At 49.7% G+C, this 17,163-nt stretch overlaps 1 protein-coding gene, 1 long non-coding RNA gene and 1 other non-coding gene across 6 annotated transcripts in view; 2 read left to right on the plus strand and 1 right to left on the minus strand.

Moving 5' to 3' along the window:
- Positions 1–17,163, plus strand: part of OPA3 (outer mitochondrial membrane lipid metabolism regulator OPA3) — a 55,053-nt gene that overhangs the window by 27,364 nt on the left and 10,526 nt on the right. Inside the window, exon 2 of one of the 3 annotated variants that reach the window (XM_036886045.2) lies at positions 3,781–7,116. The exons of the other annotated variants lie outside the window; for them this stretch is intronic. Coding sequence (XP_036741940.1) covers positions 3,781–4,181 — 401 coding nt within the window. The 3' untranslated portion in view covers positions 4,182–7,116. Of the gene's footprint in view, positions 1–3,780; positions 7,117–17,163 lie in introns of those variants that run through there. 3 annotated transcript variants of the gene reach the window in all.
- Positions 10,892–11,082, plus strand: LOC118912670 (U2 spliceosomal RNA). Its single transcript, XR_005024862.2, has one exon. It is a non-coding gene; the product is annotated as a U2 spliceosomal RNA (small nuclear RNA).
- On the minus strand, positions 13,576–16,544 carry LOC130681133 (uncharacterized). Of its 2 annotated transcripts, XR_008994168.1 has the most exons (3): positions 16,351–16,544; positions 14,955–15,101; positions 13,576–13,896 (listed from the first exon to the last, which is right to left on the minus strand). It is a non-coding gene; the product is annotated as an uncharacterized LOC130681133 (long non-coding RNA). The 2 variants fall into 2 exon arrangements; XR_008994167.1 differs by lacking the exon at positions 16,351–16,544 and having other exon boundaries at positions 14,955–15,336.

A 17,163-nucleotide genomic window follows, 5' to 3' on the forward strand; every position in this document is an offset into this window, starting at 1 on the left:
TCTCGCAGAGCACATGGGGTCACTAAACAGCCTGTGTTATACCCTGGTAGTGTAATAGAATGTTCTGGCCGAGAGAGGGTAGGAGAGGATGGGGTGGGGGGCGTGGGCGGGAAGGCACTGAAAAGAGGGAGACAGTGAAAAGATTGTGATACAGGAATATGGAATGTGTACAAGTCACCTTTAAAAATGGGAAGGTAGAGGAAAGACAAGCTGCATGAGACAGTGTTCATCTTTCATAGTGGGGCTGGGGGTCAATAGAAAATAACTGTGTAAAATACAAGCTGACTTCCCGTTGAAGATCTCTGAAATAGAGATGAGCAATGGACACTTATTATCGGATGTCAAGGGGATGAGGCTGGGGGACAAAGGTTGATTAGGGCACGATTAGGGGGCATGTCTGAGGTAGTATGTAGCACGTAAAATGGTAGGCTTTTGGTTTTTGTTGTCTTTAGCTAGACTCCGACTGCCGCATGGAGTACAGCCGCAGGGCGTGAGGCTGCAGCCGGTGGCCGGGGAGGAAGCTGGGTAGTGACCCATGGACACGTTCAGCAAGATACTGAGTACCACCTGTGTGCCTGGCCTGGTGCAGGTCAGTGCAGGGGTCACAGAAGTGATTGAGACAGCCCTGGGCCCCACCCTCATGGGGCTCACAGTCCAGTGCAGGAGACAGAGTAGAAGCAAGTGCCTGGATGACAGGGTCATTCCCAGTTGGGATAGGTGTTCCGAAGGGAATACACAGAATGAGAAGAAGGGCAGGGGTCCCTGCATAGGGAGGTCAGGGAGGGGACGTTGCTCCGAGCTGAGACGGAGCCCGGACCAGCGCAGTGGGAAGGGTCTGGGAGAGACACACAGGAGGCAGAATGGGCAAGACACGGGGCTGAGAGGCTGTAGTGGAGGGGAACACCTGCGTCCCAGGTCTCTGGCCTGGTGACAGTATGGCCCCAGCAGGAGGAACCACTGTGTGGGGAGCAGCGGGGGCAGATTTGGATGCAGTGCGTGTGCTATGCCTGGGAGATGTCCGGGGACCTGTGGACACCCAGGTGTGCAGTCCTCAGTCCTGTCCCGGCCTGGCTGCACTCAGCCACCCCTTCTTTCCAGCCCTCCATTCCCACACCAAACTTGTTCCTGAACCCCAAATCTGGCTACCAGACCAAGAGAGATTGCTGTCAGCCCCTGTTCTGAAAAGTACCCCCGCCACACACACACGTACAATAACCTGTGCCCTGGATGTGTGCTGCCCCCGGGTGCCCTTTCCCAGACCCGCCTACCGCCCAGGTCCCCGTGCTTGGTCCACGCTGAGACACCAGCACATTCCCCCGGGGACGGCAGCAGAAGCTGGTCCTGTCCCTCTCTCCTTGCCGCGCTCTGGCCCCTATGCTCTGCAGTCCTGACCTGAAGGAGCTGGTGTCAGTTAGGCGCCCGGCTCCCGGCCCAGCACCAGGGCCGTGTGTGGTCATCACATCCCATTTCACAAGGCAGCTCACAGTGGATTGGCATTGTCCAGGCAGTAAGTGGCTGAGCCCCAGGTGGACCTCAGCTTGGTCTCCACAGCTTGGGCCCCAGCGCCCAGAAACACCAGGGCCTGGGTTACAAAGTAGTAAGAGTGGCCGCAGCAGCTGGCAGTCGCCGAGAGGGCCCTGGGTACCCTCCTTGGATTTTACTGCCAGCTCCAAGCAGAGCTCCCCAGACATGTTTGCTACCCCTTTAAAAAAATGAAAAGTTGGGATTAACACATAGTCTACAGGCACACACCTGATCATCTACATTTGCTCTCTTACAGCACTAAACTATGTTTTCTACCTTTATCTTGTATCTACCTACCACTTCAGCATTTTATTAAAAATAATAATAATAAAGAGAGAAATGTGGTATCCACATATAAATCAAGTATAAAAACCAAATGAATATTCATATTTGAACTGTTTATAGTTCATAATGCATGAGCAAAACCGAAAGTTTCTGTGATGACTGCCCTTGTACTGTTCACCATGTAACTTATTCACTATGTAAGAATTTGTTCTCCATGTAAGAACTTGTTCGTTATGCTTCAGAAGATTGGAGACTGATGAAAATTAGGCTTGGGGTGGATTAATGATTGTGCATGGAGCACTGACCCCCCTATACAGAATTTTACTGTTGTTAACAACCATTTGATCAATAAATATGAGAGATGCCCTCGCAAAAAAAAAAAAAAAAGTACAAACTTCCAATTGTAAAATAAATAAGTAACCGGGATGTAATGTATAGCATAAGGAATATAGTCAAGATATTGTAACAACTTGGTATGGTGATAGCTGGAACCTAGAATTATCATGTATATAAATGTTGAATCACTGTGTTGTACACCTGAAACTAATGTAATACTACCCTTCAATAGTGTCAACTACCCTTCAATAGAAAATAATTATCTACAAAAAAAAAATGAAAAGTTGTATACTTCTAGTGCACTTTCAGGTTGACAGCTAAAACTTCCCACGAGTTCAAGTAGGTGCAAAGGACATAATTTTGGGTGTGTTATGAATACTGATAGTTTCAAACAGCTGGTGCACCCTTCCTTTGAAGTATCTAATGCAGTCCACGTACTCTCATGATTTGGTGTCTGCCAATGTCCAGTTTAAAAGAAAAATAAATAAACTCTTCTTTTACAGTCAGAAATTTTATATTGTTGCTTTTTGTCTTTGAACTTGTATTTACAATTCCCTTCCAGAACTCTGTCTAATGAATTATGTAACAGCAAGTAAAATTCAAATTTTAATTTTGTACAGTTTCCTGTGACCATAATTCTAAATGTTAAAATATTTTCTTCTGGATTGAGTTACCTTTAAAGTTATTAATGAACAGTTAATCTAAAACATTGCATATATTATCCATTGTCATGGAAAACAGTTAAACATTAAAAGGAAACTGATATGTTGGAAATGAATCTCCAAATGAGCTAGACAGAGCATCGCCAACCTTTCGTGTATTGTTGGACGAATATTAATTATTGCAGGAGTGAGCGTTCAGCATCAATTCTGCCTTGTTGTTTAAGATTCAAATACTGAGAACCTTCGTCCACAAAGAAGCAGCTAGGCAAGGAACTTTCTGTTCCAGCAGCACCAGCCAGCTCTTGAACTTCTTCCAAGGTATATGCCCAAAACCTCACCGTGGGGAGCTCACAGCTGTTAGGGCCATTTTCAGGGATGATGAAGTCTAGGACTGGCGCCGCCAGACTTGCAAAGAGGATCCGTTGGTCACATGCTCACAGTCGCTTAGCATTTCAGCTGCGCTTTCTTTGGATCCAGAAGGTCCCCCTCTGCTGCAGCTCTAACTGCATTTGGGGAAGATTCAGAAACAAAGGGAGTCTGCCTTTCCCCTGGCAAATGGGCAGGGGGCGACAGAGCCCGGGAGGGGGATGCCCAGCAGGCTGGCTGGAGGCTTGAGGGAGGAATAGAGGGAGCTAAGCTCTGGCAACTGAGTCCCTACAGTTAGTTAGTTATCTGGGACTTTGTGCTCTGGGAGCCCCTGTCACCCTCCAGGGTGGTGGCCCCTCAGTCTGAGGACGCCCCCTCCAGGGTAGGGTTTCTCATTCCTGGCTGCTTGTAGAATCCTTCTGGGTGATTTAAAAAGATGCCTCGGAGGTCACTCCACGTGGGTGACTTGGTGTCACCCAGGCAAGGCCTGGTGCCGGTCTTGTTTAAAGCGCCCTGGGTGATTCTGGCTTGTGGACACCAATGCACGGAGGGGCGGGGCTCGCAGGGGCTCCCAGCAACGCAACCTGACCCCTCTCTCCCCCTACAGTGTACCACTGGGTGGAGATGCGGACCAAGATGCGCATCATGGGCTTCCGGGGCACAGTCATCAAACCGCTGAATGAGGAGGCAGCCGCTGAGCTGGGCGCTGAGCTGCTGGGCGAGGCCACCATCTTCATCGTGGGGGGCGGCTGCCTGGTGCTGGAGTACTGGCGCCACCAGGCCCAACAGCGCCGCAAGGAGGAGGAGCAGCGCGCCGCCTGGGACGCAATGCGGGACGAGGTGGGCCACCTGGTGCTGGCGCTCGAGGCCCTGCAGGCTCAGGTGCAGGCGGTGCCCCCGCCGAGCGCCCTGGAGGAGCTGCAGGCACAGATGCAGGAGGTGCGCGCCCAGCTCCGCACCGAGGAGGCCAGGTCCACGCCCCGAGCAGTGTCCCCGTCCAAGGAATAGGAGCCTGCCGAAGCCTGAACTTGGACGTGACTGTTGTGGTCTTCTCCCTGAACTGCCCTTGGCTGTGCTGATCCAGAGGAAACCACCTGGATCTTGATGGAACTTGGATTCGGTTGCCCCTTACTGACCAGTGGTACCTTCCGCTGGGACCAGCCTCCAGTAGGTGAGGCGTTCAGCGTAGCCCCCTCCAGCCTTCAGCTCACTGGTGCAGCCCACAGGGCTCATCTCCTCCCGCACGCAAACAGCTCACTCTTCTAGCAGAAGAAAAATATGGAACCCGGACTACAGCGGAATCAACCTGACACCCCTTTCTTTACCTGATCAGTGTTACCTTTCCCCAGACGCTCATCCTTCACCCAGGAACTCACGCTTCCCCCGGTCAGTGGGTGCAGACCATCGTGAGGAGCTCCCATGCCTCTCAGCGAACTCCGTCCCCCTCAGCTTCTAAGGCGGGCTCTTACTGGGACATCACTGTTCTCCTGAGGGGGATAAAAGGGGTGCTGGCTTGGTCACGGAATGTTCAGTCTCCCCTCTCAGCCTGATCTGTGATGTCTTACCCTGAGATGCCAAGTGGAATATTCCAGCAGAACCCTCCTCACCCTTCAGTCTGTGGCACAACCCACTGCAATGGTGGGGAGTGCCCTCCCAACCCACCTTTGTGGTGGAAAATTTGACCCTGTCTACAGCTGGTCCAGCCTGTCTTTTAGCCTTGGCCCCCCACTTAACCTGCCCTCAGAGTCCTTGGGCCTTTCCTGACCTGTGTCCTTTCCCACCTTCCCGACTGTCTTCTCCAGTGGCCTCTCTCAGGAGACTGTCAGCCATGGATTACATGGTCACAGCCCCAGTTTCCATCCACATCTGTGGATCTGTGTGCTGTTGCCCTCCTCTCCTGGGGCTCTGGGCTGGTCAGCAGTCCCTTCATGCAGTGGTTTCCTCCTGCCCCCTGAGCCCCAAACCGTACTCACTCCCAGGAGACTAGGCCGTCAGTTCATCTTAACCCTCTTCATCAGTTTCCTGGGGCTGTCATAACAAATGACCACAGACTTGGTGGCCTAAAGCAACAGGAACTACTGTCTCACAGTTCTGGGGCCAGAGATCTAAAATCAAGGTGTTGGCATGCCGTGCTCCCGCTGGAGCTCCAGGGGGAACCTTCCCGGCCTCCTCCAGCTCCTGGTGGCTTCAGGCACTCCTTGGCTTGCATATCTCCAGCCTCTGCCTCTGTCTTTATGTGGCCTTCTCTTCTGTCTCTTGTAAGACACCTGTCATTGCATTTAGGGCCCACCCTAAATCTAGGATGGTTTCATTTCAAGATCCTTAATTACACCTATAAAGATGCTTTATCCAAGTAAGCGCACATTCACAGGTTCCAAAGGGTTACGATGTGGACATATCTTTTGGGGAACTGCCACTTAACCCACTACACCTCCTACCCCAAGAGTATGCTGGGACTTCTGCCAACGGCCGGGACACTCGGCCTTCCCCGTGAGGGTGAGAGGAACAGTCCAGCAACCACCTTCACTGTAGTTTCTCTTCGAGGAATCGTTAGTGATGCAGGAGGGCTGTGGGTCCCACCATTCTGCGTTCTTATATTTCAGGCTGTAGATGTTTCCTAATTTTATAAGAGCCCCAGGTGAGAAAGACATCTTAAGGATGTGTCTGAGAACCATGACATGGATCTCCAAAGTGGGTACAAATCCCATTAAAATTAGGAGAGAAGCTGAGAGGGTTCTGAGAGGGCAGAGTCAGCCTATGAACTCTCTCCCAGATGGGGCATCGAGGCCCAGGGGAAGCAAGGGGACTTGCCCAAGGCTAAGGAGCCAAAGGGGGACTGGCCATCCAAGGTGGTGAAATGGTATGAGCAGAGTGGGAGCACAGGGAAGGGGTGGAGAAGGGGTGCAGGGTGCTCGAGGGCACTGGAGCAGGGCGAGGAGGAGCAGGAGGGTGGGAGCTGATCACGGGGCGGGGCAGGAATATGCAGAGACCCAAGGCAGCCCAGAGGTAGTGTGGAGAGGAGGGGGCCCTCAGTCCCCATCAGAGCAGCCCCACATCTTAGCATTTAGTACATGGTTAGATTCATTCCACCTGGGAGCGTTTCCAAGCAGCTACAGGCAAAGATGCGGGTGGGGGGGGGGCAGGCATTCTCTCACTTCCCTAAGGGGTAAACAGGATCTGGACACAAGACCCACCCAGACAGAAAACCAAGAAACAAGTTCTAAACATCAACTGAATTCCTTCTGGAAAAAGGGGAGAAGCTGATGTAGATGGAGCTGAGGTGGATGCTGTGTGGGGCTGCCCTTAAAATTGGAAGTGACCTGAGTGGACAAATGATGGGGGAAGAAGGCTAGGGAGACAGCACTGCACGAAGGGGTAACCGATGGGGCCCGGTGAGCAGGCACAGTGCCTTGTTTCCACAGTTACTCCTGGGGTCCACTCTGGCCCCAGCGCCTCTCTGGAGCAGCGGTTGCTGGAGGCCAGGGATTGTAACTGCCTCCCCTCTCCCTGCTCATCATGTCAATAAATAGCTGCTATAATGTTATTTTCTTCATTTCATTCATGAGGAAACAGGCACAGAGAGGGAATGTCACCTGCTCAAGGTCACACAGGGAAGAAGCAGAGGAGGGATGTAAAGATGGGCAGTCTGGGCGGAGCCCAAACGCCTAACCCCTGCGCCATCCTGACCCTAATGTGGCATGGCCCTCCCATCTCCCAGACTCAGAACAGCCCTGACATGTCCTCATATGTGTCAGACCTGAGACTGCATCAGTTTCACCTGCCAGGCGAGGGCAGAGGGTGGGGTCAGCGTGTGGAAGTGGGGGGAATCCCCTCACCACGCACAAGGCCAGGAGGACAGTTCATCGCCGTGCTGTCCCCCCAGCTAAAATTTTGTATACATTTGCAACTTGGGGAGAGGGGTTAGAATAAATTTGTAAATGAGGTTGTCTTCAAGGTGATGCTTTTTTTTCATATTAAAAAAATACCTGTTAGCCTTAAGAAAATGTCCTTTGTTTATTCTTTCATTCAAAAAACATTCACCCAAGTGTCTATTATGTGTCCCACCCTGTTCTGCGCTGTGCTGGGGTCCCAGCCAGGAGCGAGACAGCCCCAACCTACCCTCACGGGCTCACCGTCAGCAGGCAGACAGGTGCAATCAGACGTTTCTCTTCCCGTGTTACTGCCTGCCTCAACAGTTGTTTGGGAAGAAGGGGCTGGGCTGAATCCAGACTCCTGCCCCCCTGAGTGAATCAGGACTAGGGCCTAAGGAACCGAAACCCATCCACAGGCTCGCAAAAGCCTCAAACCGCATCCCCATCTCCTGGCAGGCCTTTGTCCCCTCTGTTGGTTTCCCTGTTGGGTAGGCCCTTGCCTGGAGAGAGCCACCCAGGTGAAAATGGACTTCATAAAGCACCTGCCTGACCCACTGGCCCATACAGCCATCCCTGTGCTAGCCACTGTGTCTCTGTGTGGTCAGGCCTGGGTCCCAGCCCCGGTGGACAAAGGAGGGAGAGGAGAAGCATGTCCAAAGGAGAACTGAGTGGGCACCATGCACCCACTCACTAGACAATGTTTACTAAGTGCCTGCTGCACGCCTCGCCCCCATTCTCGTAGCTTGGAATCAGCCAGCAGCGAGACAAGGTCCCCACCACCCTGAGCTGACGCCTGCAGGAGACAGAGCTAATCCAGTGTCGGAGTTCAGGAGTAGTGGGGACAGCTGACTGAGGGCGGGTGGTCGGAGATGAGCCCTGAAGGCAGCTTCCAGGGACTGGGCAAGGGTTATCGGTACCTAAAGGCCCTAAGGCAGGTGAGGGGTTGGCCTGTTTCTGGGGCAGCAAGAGGTTGCGGCTCTCAGAAAGAGCAGGGGTTAGGGGACTAAGGTCGCGGGGCCAAATCCAGCTGCCTGCTGTCTTTGTAAATAAAGATTTGTTGGAACACAGCCACACTCATTTGTTTTTATGTTGTTTATGGCTGCTTTTGCACTGCAATGGCCGGCTTGAGTATTTGCGGTAGACATCACACAGCCTTCGAAGACGAAAATATTTACCGTATGGCCCTTTACACAAAAAGAGTTTTCCGACCCCTGGAATAGAGTGAGCAAGGGGAGAGGGATGGCTGTGGGGGGCCGGGGGACGAAGCCTGGCCGCGTTGCCTCAGCTGGCACAGCTCTGGAGGGTCGCAGCAGCTCCGGGCACCCCGTAGGACTGTGACCGCATCGTGCTTCAGCTTCTCCCCGCCCGGGCCTGTTTCCTCCACTCCGCACCCACGGGAGCTGCTGCCCTGAGCCTCTGCGGTGACCCTACTTTATCCCAGTCTGCGGCGGCGAACCAATACGAAGCATAGTTTACATAATCCGTCCTATACATGTTTATATAATAATCCACAATTCTCACTATACGCATTAGAATTATAATTCATGTTATAATCACCACATAGTTCATAACTCATGATATATAATGGAATATGAAAATATGTAATAAGTATCTTAAGTGTGTGTGTGTGTGTGTATCATTGGAATGCAAGTTTCACTAATTATGCTTAATATGTGCAGTGCAGTCTGATGCTCCCCTGTATTCCATCTCATGAAGAAAACCTACAGATACGTGTGAATCATATATACCTAATTGTACTATAAACATATAAAACCCATTACCTGTATTATAGAACACATGTATGTAAATCTCATACAGCCCATGTTATATATATTGTTAGAACAAAATTTTCACTAAACAGTAATTGCCCTTACCATACCCAAAACACTGTCATTTTCTATTCTCTTTACTGTATGTCGTAAGTATATACATGTGTATGTATTATGCAAACCTACATAAAGTGGACTGCCTTGGGCCACGGCGAAGACTTCAGCTTTTACTGTGGGTGACGTGGGAGCCGAGGTAGGGCTCTGAGCAGAGGAGGGACATGAGCTGACTTAGTGTTACCAGGACTCCCTGACAGACTGGGGGAGGTGAAGGTGGGAGCCGCCAGGCCAGTGATGGTGGCTGGACCAGGCAGAGACAGTGGAGGTAGGAAGAAGTGGGATTCCAAGCTTGTTAATATTTCAAAAGTGAAGCAGACAGGATTTGCTGGGCGATGAGATGTGGGGAGTCATTGATGGCTTCAAGGTTTTTGCTCTGTGCACCTAGAAGGGAAATGTTGGCTCATCCTGCGATGATGAGGCTGCCGCGGAACCAGGTGTGGGGAGATAGTGATTGCCCTTCCCTTCCCCAGCCCCTGGTTGCCTCAGACTTGAGCACCCTCTGCAGGCTTCTGTTATTTTTACTCAGTGTACCTGCAGGAGCTGGAGAGACAGCCCTGTCTTTACCACTGTGTGACATCACCGAGCGCCTTTTCATGCCTGGTAACTGACGTTCTGTGTCTGGCTGACTCCTCCATCAGGGGACACCCCTGATATCCCCTGGGACATCCTGGAGGAAGTCGGCAAATGGAAGTGGTGGGCTTGGACTTGGGACCCTTAGGGCTCCCCTCACCCCTGAAATGGCAGTGCCCAGGTCAGCCTCCACCAAGTAAGCGTGAAGTGGACCTGGGGGGGTGCACAGTGGGCTTTCCATCACATCCAAGATGCCCCCCGTCGCACAAAGGGCATGTCCTGGGCCTTGATATTTATTCTTTCTAAATTGCACAGTCTCTTCATAAAAATCCAGCCATTTCAGAGAAACCAAAGTCCCTTCCCTGAAAGGAAACCTGTCTACAGTTCGGGGGAACTTTGGCAGACCCCTTTTAGGGATGGTCTGGTCATGCGAGGATCCCTTAAGATCCCCTGTGTATGGGCATGGATGCTGCCCACTTCTCTCCTCTTGCAGCACTGAGCACCTGCGTGTGCCTTTCCAGCCAGCGTGAGCATTTCCTTAGGCAGATACCAAGAGCGTAAAGAACTGAATGCATTAAAAATGTTTGTAGTTACTACAAAAATGCCCCCTAAAAGCTCCGTGGACTGGCAGGGAAACTGTCAACACTTGTAGCTATGAAACTTTTCAATTTTTCAAGCCATTGTGTGTGATGGGATTTCATGGCTGTTGTGATTTGCATTTTCTTGCTTGTGTGTAGGTTGGGCATCTTTTCAGCCATTTATTAAGACATCGGTGTGCCTTTGGAAAAAGCCCGTTTTCGCTGTCTGTCCCTTTGATGTTTGTTTCTGCTGTGTTTTATCCTATTGAGGTTTTTCATTTTCAAGTAACCAAATCTATTAACCTTTTTTTTCCAGGCGTTTGTTTTTTTTCTGTCTTTATTTGAGAAGGGTTCCTCTACCTCACAGATTTATATCTTCGACTCTATTTCCCTCTCATATTTTTATTCAAGTTTTCTTTGTGTCTAAGTCATTCATTAAGATTAAGCATCGTGTTTTGTTTCGTTTTTGACGAGCGTAAAGCCAGGATCAGCGTTCTTCCCTTTCCAAGTGAATGGGTGGCTGATGTTTGAGAGTGTGTGGAAGTGTGGAGCAGTCGGGCGCTCCGCTCCTCACCCGGGGCTGAGCGGCAGCGGCCACTGCGTCCCCTCCACCCGGGCGCTGCTTTCTCAGTCCTGTTCCGTTGTCCGCTTGTCTGCCTGTGTCAGCACCATTGCTTTTTGAATGACAAGAGTTTGAAAATGTATTTTGGTCTCTTCTAGGCAACCTGGCAGTCCCGTTCTTATTCTCACATCTGAGAATCATATCAGCCTCTGCTCTTGATAATGCATTTTTTTAAAGTTAATACTTTTTGATTGTTTCTCGGCCTTTTGGCTAAGATCAAGTGTAGAATCTGTTCCCATCAATTTAATATCTGATACATCCTCTACCCAAGGACAATATATTAAATGGGTTTTGGGAGCCAGGAAGTAGAGTAGGAGCTTGCTCTGTCCGCTCCATACATCGATCTGGTATTGCAGTGCCTCGGGGAACACTATACCCCTCTTTGGGGCAAAAAATAAATTAATACTTTCTTGGGGAGCAGTTTTGGGTTTACAGAAAAACTGGGCAGAAAGAGAATCTCCATATATCCCCTTCCACCTCACACATACATAGTTGCCCTATTATTAACATTTGCATTAGTGGTTACATTTACTACCGTCGATGCCTCAATACTGATACTGACTAAAGTCCGTAATTACATTAGGGTTCACTTTTGGTGTTGAACATTCTGTGGGCTTGGACACATGTATAATGACATGCATCCACCATATAGTATCCTACAGACTGGTTTCATTGCCCTAAAAACCCCTGTGCTTTACCTAGTCATCACCTCCTGCCCCACCCTGATTTTAGCCCAGTGATACTGATTTTGGACTTCTGTCCTCCAGAACTGTGAGAGAATAAATTTCTGTTGTAAGCCATCGAGTTCGTGGTAATGTTACGGCAGGAGACTGATACACTCCCGCAGTCTCTCTCTGATGGCTCGTGCTGAGTAGCTCTGACCTCTCAAAGGAAGAACATGCCTACTCCACCTTGCTGGGGGTGTGGAAGGATTTTCCAGAGACTTCTCATGGCTTTCTGCTATGTTGCCTGGGAGAAAAAATAATTTCTCAAACTGCGGACATGGGTAGTTTGACAGCAAATATAAGTCTTACTTTGAAAGAGTAAAATCATACCTTTATTAGCTCACGTTTTATTGAGCAGTTTATTTTTTCCAGATTGTCAGAGCTCTGCTTCTATCCTTGGGTCATTTTCCTCACTGGGTGTTTCCCTTTTCTTCTACATTTTTTTAGTTGGCACGAATTTAATGAGCAAAGCTGCTCGGGCCACCCAGGCATGAGGTTTAGTGGGCGTCACGCCCATTTTCCCTTGGGAATATAGGATTGCTGGGTCATAGGACAAATGTGTGTTTACCCTCAGAGAAACTTCCAGTTTTTGGAATGCAACCATAACGTACGACATTCTCTTCCCGCCCCCTCCCTTGCCCCCAACCCTACTTCGTATGAAAGTTCAACAGCTGCACGTCCCTGGCAGTGCTCCGTATTGACAGTCTTTTCTTTTTCCTCTTTTTCTCTTTTTAATTTTAACCATCGTAGTATGTATGTCAGTGGTATCTTATTGTGGTTTTAATTTATCTTTCTCTAATGAGCCACGATATCAAGCATCTTTGTATGTGCTTCTTTTCACATCTTCTCAAGGCTTTTATCCATCCTATTAGTTTCCTGTGGCTGTTGTAACAAATTACTCACACTTGGCTTAAAACGATACACATTTATTCACTTACAGTTCGAGAGGCCAGAGAAGAGAAATCAGTTATCACTGGACCAAAACCAAGTTGCTGGCAGGACTGTGCCCCTCCAAGGCTTGCGGGGAGGAGGCTTCTGCCTCTTTCAGCTTCTGGCGGCTCCAGGCCTCCCTGGGCTGGTGGCCGCCACCCTCCAATCTCTAGCTCCAGCTGCACTTGGCCTTCGCCTCTGTGTGTCTGTGTCTTCTCCTCTCCTGTTTCTCTATGAGGACACTTGTCACTGGATTTAGAGCCCATAATCCAGGATGATCTCATCTTGAGATCGTTAAATTCATTACATCTCCAAAGACCCTTGTGCCAAATAGGGAGACATTCACATGATCTGGGGAGTTGGATGCGGACATTTCTTTCGGGGGCCACCCTTCAACCTCCTACAATGACCAGATCTCCCCCGGCCTCCCTCTGCCAAGGACACTTTTGGTAGCATTTAGGGCCTGCCTGGAGAATCCACAATCATCTTCCCGTCTCAGGATCCTCTGCTTCATCACACCTGCAAAGCCCCTTTTGCCGTATGAAGTCAGTGGTTCTAAGGTTTGGAATGTGGATGTATGTGGGGGCCATTATTTAATGTACCACATTCACTTTTTGGAGGCTGGTCAGTCTTTCTCCAAGTGATTTGTAGGTGCTCCTCATAGAATCTGCATATACCACCGCTTGGTTTGAGATGGGGATACCCCATGGCAGACCTCTCACTGGAGCCGTGGAGTAGGAAGATTGGCTTGGAGGGTGTGTCTGTGCTTCCCTGCCGATCCCTAGCGGATTCAACACATTTATCACTGTTTGATAGACATTTGAATTTCCTGTGAGGAATGCCCACATTAATTGTCCTTCATGATTGATTGTGGTGCTTTCATCCAGAAAAGTTCGTCAATTATAATAAACCAGATTTTCCCATCTTTTCATTTATGGCTCTTACTCTTTCTCCCTTGTTTGGGAAGAGTTTCATTGCTCCAGGTTATAAACACCCCCACCCTAAGAGTGCAGGGTGATTATGACCCCCATTTTGCAGAGGGGGAAACTGAGTCACGGAGGAACTGAATCTCCCATTTCACATTTCTTAGGTTCCTGGCACTGTGTGAAGGATTTTCAAGAATTGTATCTTTGAATCCTTGAATTCCCTTGTGTTGGGGATCCCCAAAACCATGCTCAGTCTCAGTGATGTGCTAGACAAACTCACAAGGACTCAGAAAGGCTGATATACTCGTGTTATTACTTATTACAGATTGAAATCAAAATCACAGAAAGGCAGGTACAGGCAGGACACCATATGCAAAGGCCCAGAAGGGTATGTGCAAAATCATTTGTTTAAATGCCCCAGTCCTGGGGCTGAGCACAGCATAATGGGGCAGAAGCAGGGCTGGGTGACCTGAGAGCTCAGGGCCCGGGCAGCCTGGAGTTGAAGAAGTCAGTTCAGAAAGAAGTCCATTCTGGTCATTTCTTCATTTCCCAATCATTATTTTCTATATTAAATTTCAAGGCACAGCAGGCTTACTACAGAAAACTCAGCAACGCTGAAAACATAAATTGGAATGAAAAAGTCATCTGGAAGCCCCCTTCCCAGAGATGGTCATTGTTAGCTTTTCACTGTGTTCATGTCTTAAATGTGTGTGTGCACGTAGCAGAAAGAGGTATGCATGGCATGGGGGTTGACAGATACACACACGTGCGAGGTGGGAAGCAGTCTATGGAGTGTTCTGTGTCCGTCGTTTAAGTGATCAGTACGGGCCTTGGGGGCGAGGGCATCACCTTTGCCTGGGTGAGGGTGGATTTAAGAGCTGCTCTCCAGAGGAACTTCAGCTTAAGCAGCAGTTCCAGTGGGGAGGTGCCCTAGTAAAGCTCACGCACATGCAAAGCCCCAGCTGCTGCAGAGAGTGGTCAGAGCAGCAGGAGCAGGGCAGGGGGGTGGGGATGACTCGGCAAGGGCTTGTTTGGGCAGGACCTCAAGAGCCAGGCTAACAGCCTAGAGCCCTGGGGACTGTGCTACGTTTTCCTGTTTGTTTGCTGTGTTAGTTTTGTTTACTGAAGATTGTCTGGGGCAGAACGGTAGTGTGGGCAGGGCAGGTGTGGCAGGCTAAAGGGCTCTATGGAGGGATGCTGAGACCCCCAGGGACTGGACACAGCAGAGCTGATACCACCCCAAGATTTTGGAAGGGCATAAGAGCTGGTCCCAGATGGCCAGGTGCAAAAGCTGCAGCCTTGGGTCAAGGGCACTGCTGCGCGTCCCAGCCAAGGCGGAGCAGGAGCAGGGGGGACATGGCCCCCCTCTACTTTCTCCCGTCCCCTCCTTGCCCAAAGTCCCTGCCTGCCAGAAAACAGCAAGGGTGGGGGTGATGCCATCCTGTGTTAAGCCTCCTGGGAACAGAGAAGGACTGGCCAGAGTGGAGAGCAGGTCTGGGGGCTTAGGGGAGTGTTCCAGCTCCAGCGTTCCCTGGGTCTCCAGGGGAGCATGAGACCAGGACCCCCAACACCAACCACTCACCTAAGCGGTGCCCTCGGGAGCAGAACCTCTCCCGTTAGTTTGTTAGTTTCGTTTGCACCACGATGTTTAAGACCAGCCTCCCCCACTTACCTCGTGTGATCTTGCAGTTTGGGAGCCAGTGTCTGGGGCTTGGAGAGTCACACTCAGAGCATCGGGTGGTTCCAAGGTTTCTGCCTCCTTTCCCAAGTGCGGCTTTGGGGAGCAGTAGCCCCCCAGAAAGTGGACAGATGGGCTGCCCTGCAGGGTAGAGTATGCACTTGACTGTGAGTTAGGGCGCAGTTCCTGGGTCTCCTCCCACCAGGCGGGTGGAGCTCAGGCTCCCCGGAGAGGTTTTCACTTTTGGACCCATAGAGGTTCCACTCCTCAGAAACAAGATAGCTCTTATTCTTTCCTGCTTCTGTAACACCTGCTCATTTAAAATACGATCAGCTGGTAGGAAAAGAAGACAGACCCAGTTTTCTAGCCTGTGAATAGTATTATTTGCTTTTCATCAAAACCAGGTCATACTGTTTATAGTTCATAATGCATGAGCAAAACCGAAAGTTTCTGTGATGACTGCCCTTGTACTGTTCACCATGTAACTTATTCACTATGTAAGAATTTGTTCTCCATGTAAGAACTTGTTCGTTATGCTTCAGAAGATGATGGGAGACTGACGAAAATTAGGCTTGGGGTGGATTAATGATTGTGCATTGAGCATTGACTCCCCTATACAGAATTTTATTGTTGTTAACAACCATTTGATAAATAAATATGAGAGATGCCCTCACAAAAAAAAAAAAAAAAGTACACACTTCCAATTGTAAAATAAAGAAGTAACTGGGATGTAATGTATAGCATAAGGAATATAGTCAAAATATTGTAACAACTTGGTATGGTGATAGCTGATAGAATTATCATGTATATAAATGTTGAATCACTGTGTTGTACACCTGAAACTAATGTAATACTGTGTGTCAACTACCCTTCAATAAAAAATAATTATCTACAAAAAAAAACACAAAAAAACAGGTCATAATATATGCCCTTTAGTAGCACACTGTTCCATTGATGAAATCCTTGCATGAGAACACACATAAATCTAATCAATTTTCATTCTCTGCTGTAATATATAGAGAAGAGGAAACCAAACGCTAGTCTTTGCCCTCACCCCAACTCCTACACCCCTCCCTGGGTGTGTCACTTCCTGAGCTGTGGGAAGGGACCACAGAGGCCCAGCCCCCTCTCTTTGGATGAGAAGTTTTTATGCATATCCCTCACCTGGTGACAGTAGATGGGCCCAGAGAAGGCAGGACATTTATCAAGGTCACACAATGGGAAGCTGGGACACAGCTAAGTTATTGGCACAGACCCCCTGTCTGGCAGCAGACAAGCCCCTCCATGGAGGGCAGAGCTTCCAGGAAGGAAGAAGAGAGAAAAGGGTCTCAGTGGCCCCCAGAGCACAGGAGAACCAGAAGGGGAGGCTGCCAGCATAGCCAAGACCAACCTAGAGTTTCCTGGGTGTATGTCCTGCAGTCTTTGGCCTCTGACTTCTCGGGGTCCATGGGGATGATTACAAACATCTCCCAGGTTTGGTATCACCTCTGCGTGGGGCGGTGGAAGGGGCAGACATCTCTGCAGCAGCTCCACCTGGGATCTCTGGGGTCCAGGGCCATGCTGCTGCAAAGTTGCCACTTCTCCTTTCTCACCACCAGCACCTCACCTGGGGGCCAGACACAGCTCAGCCTGAGTCGTGGCCGGCTTGGACTGAGGGCCTCTGCTCTCTCCCCCCCTTTACTGCCGTTGCATCTTCTGTTTGACCTTAAGAACCTTTATTAAGATAGAATTAACACATCATATAATGCACTCATTGAAAGTGTACAATTCAATGGTTTTAGCATATTTACAGGAGTATGCAATCACTGCAGTCAATTTTAGAACATTTCCATTATCCTAAATAGAAACTCTGGGTCCACTGGCTATAACTCCCCCTTTCCTCCCAGCCTCCCCACGCCCCTAGGCCTAGGGAACCCCCCATCTACGTGCAGTCTCCATAGATTGGCCTTTTCTGGGTGCTGATGGTGCCCTTTTCCATTCCCACTCGAGTGCACAAGAGTGCTGATTTCTCTGCATCCTTGCCAATACTTCTTATCTGACTTTCTGATTATAGACTGCCATCCCAGCGGGTGTGAAGTGGTGTCTCCTTGTGGTTTTGATTTGCATTTTCCTGCTTCCATTCATCTTTTATCCAGCACTTATGTCCAAGGTCCCATTTGCCTCTGTCCCCAGAGCAGGCCTGCTGCCTTCCTCTGGCTGCCTC

Source organism: Manis pentadactyla, chromosome 15, assembly GCF_030020395.1.
Source record: "Manis pentadactyla isolate mManPen7 chromosome 15, mManPen7.hap1, whole genome shotgun sequence".
NCBI lineage: Eukaryota > Metazoa > Chordata > Mammalia > Pholidota > Manidae > Manis > Manis pentadactyla.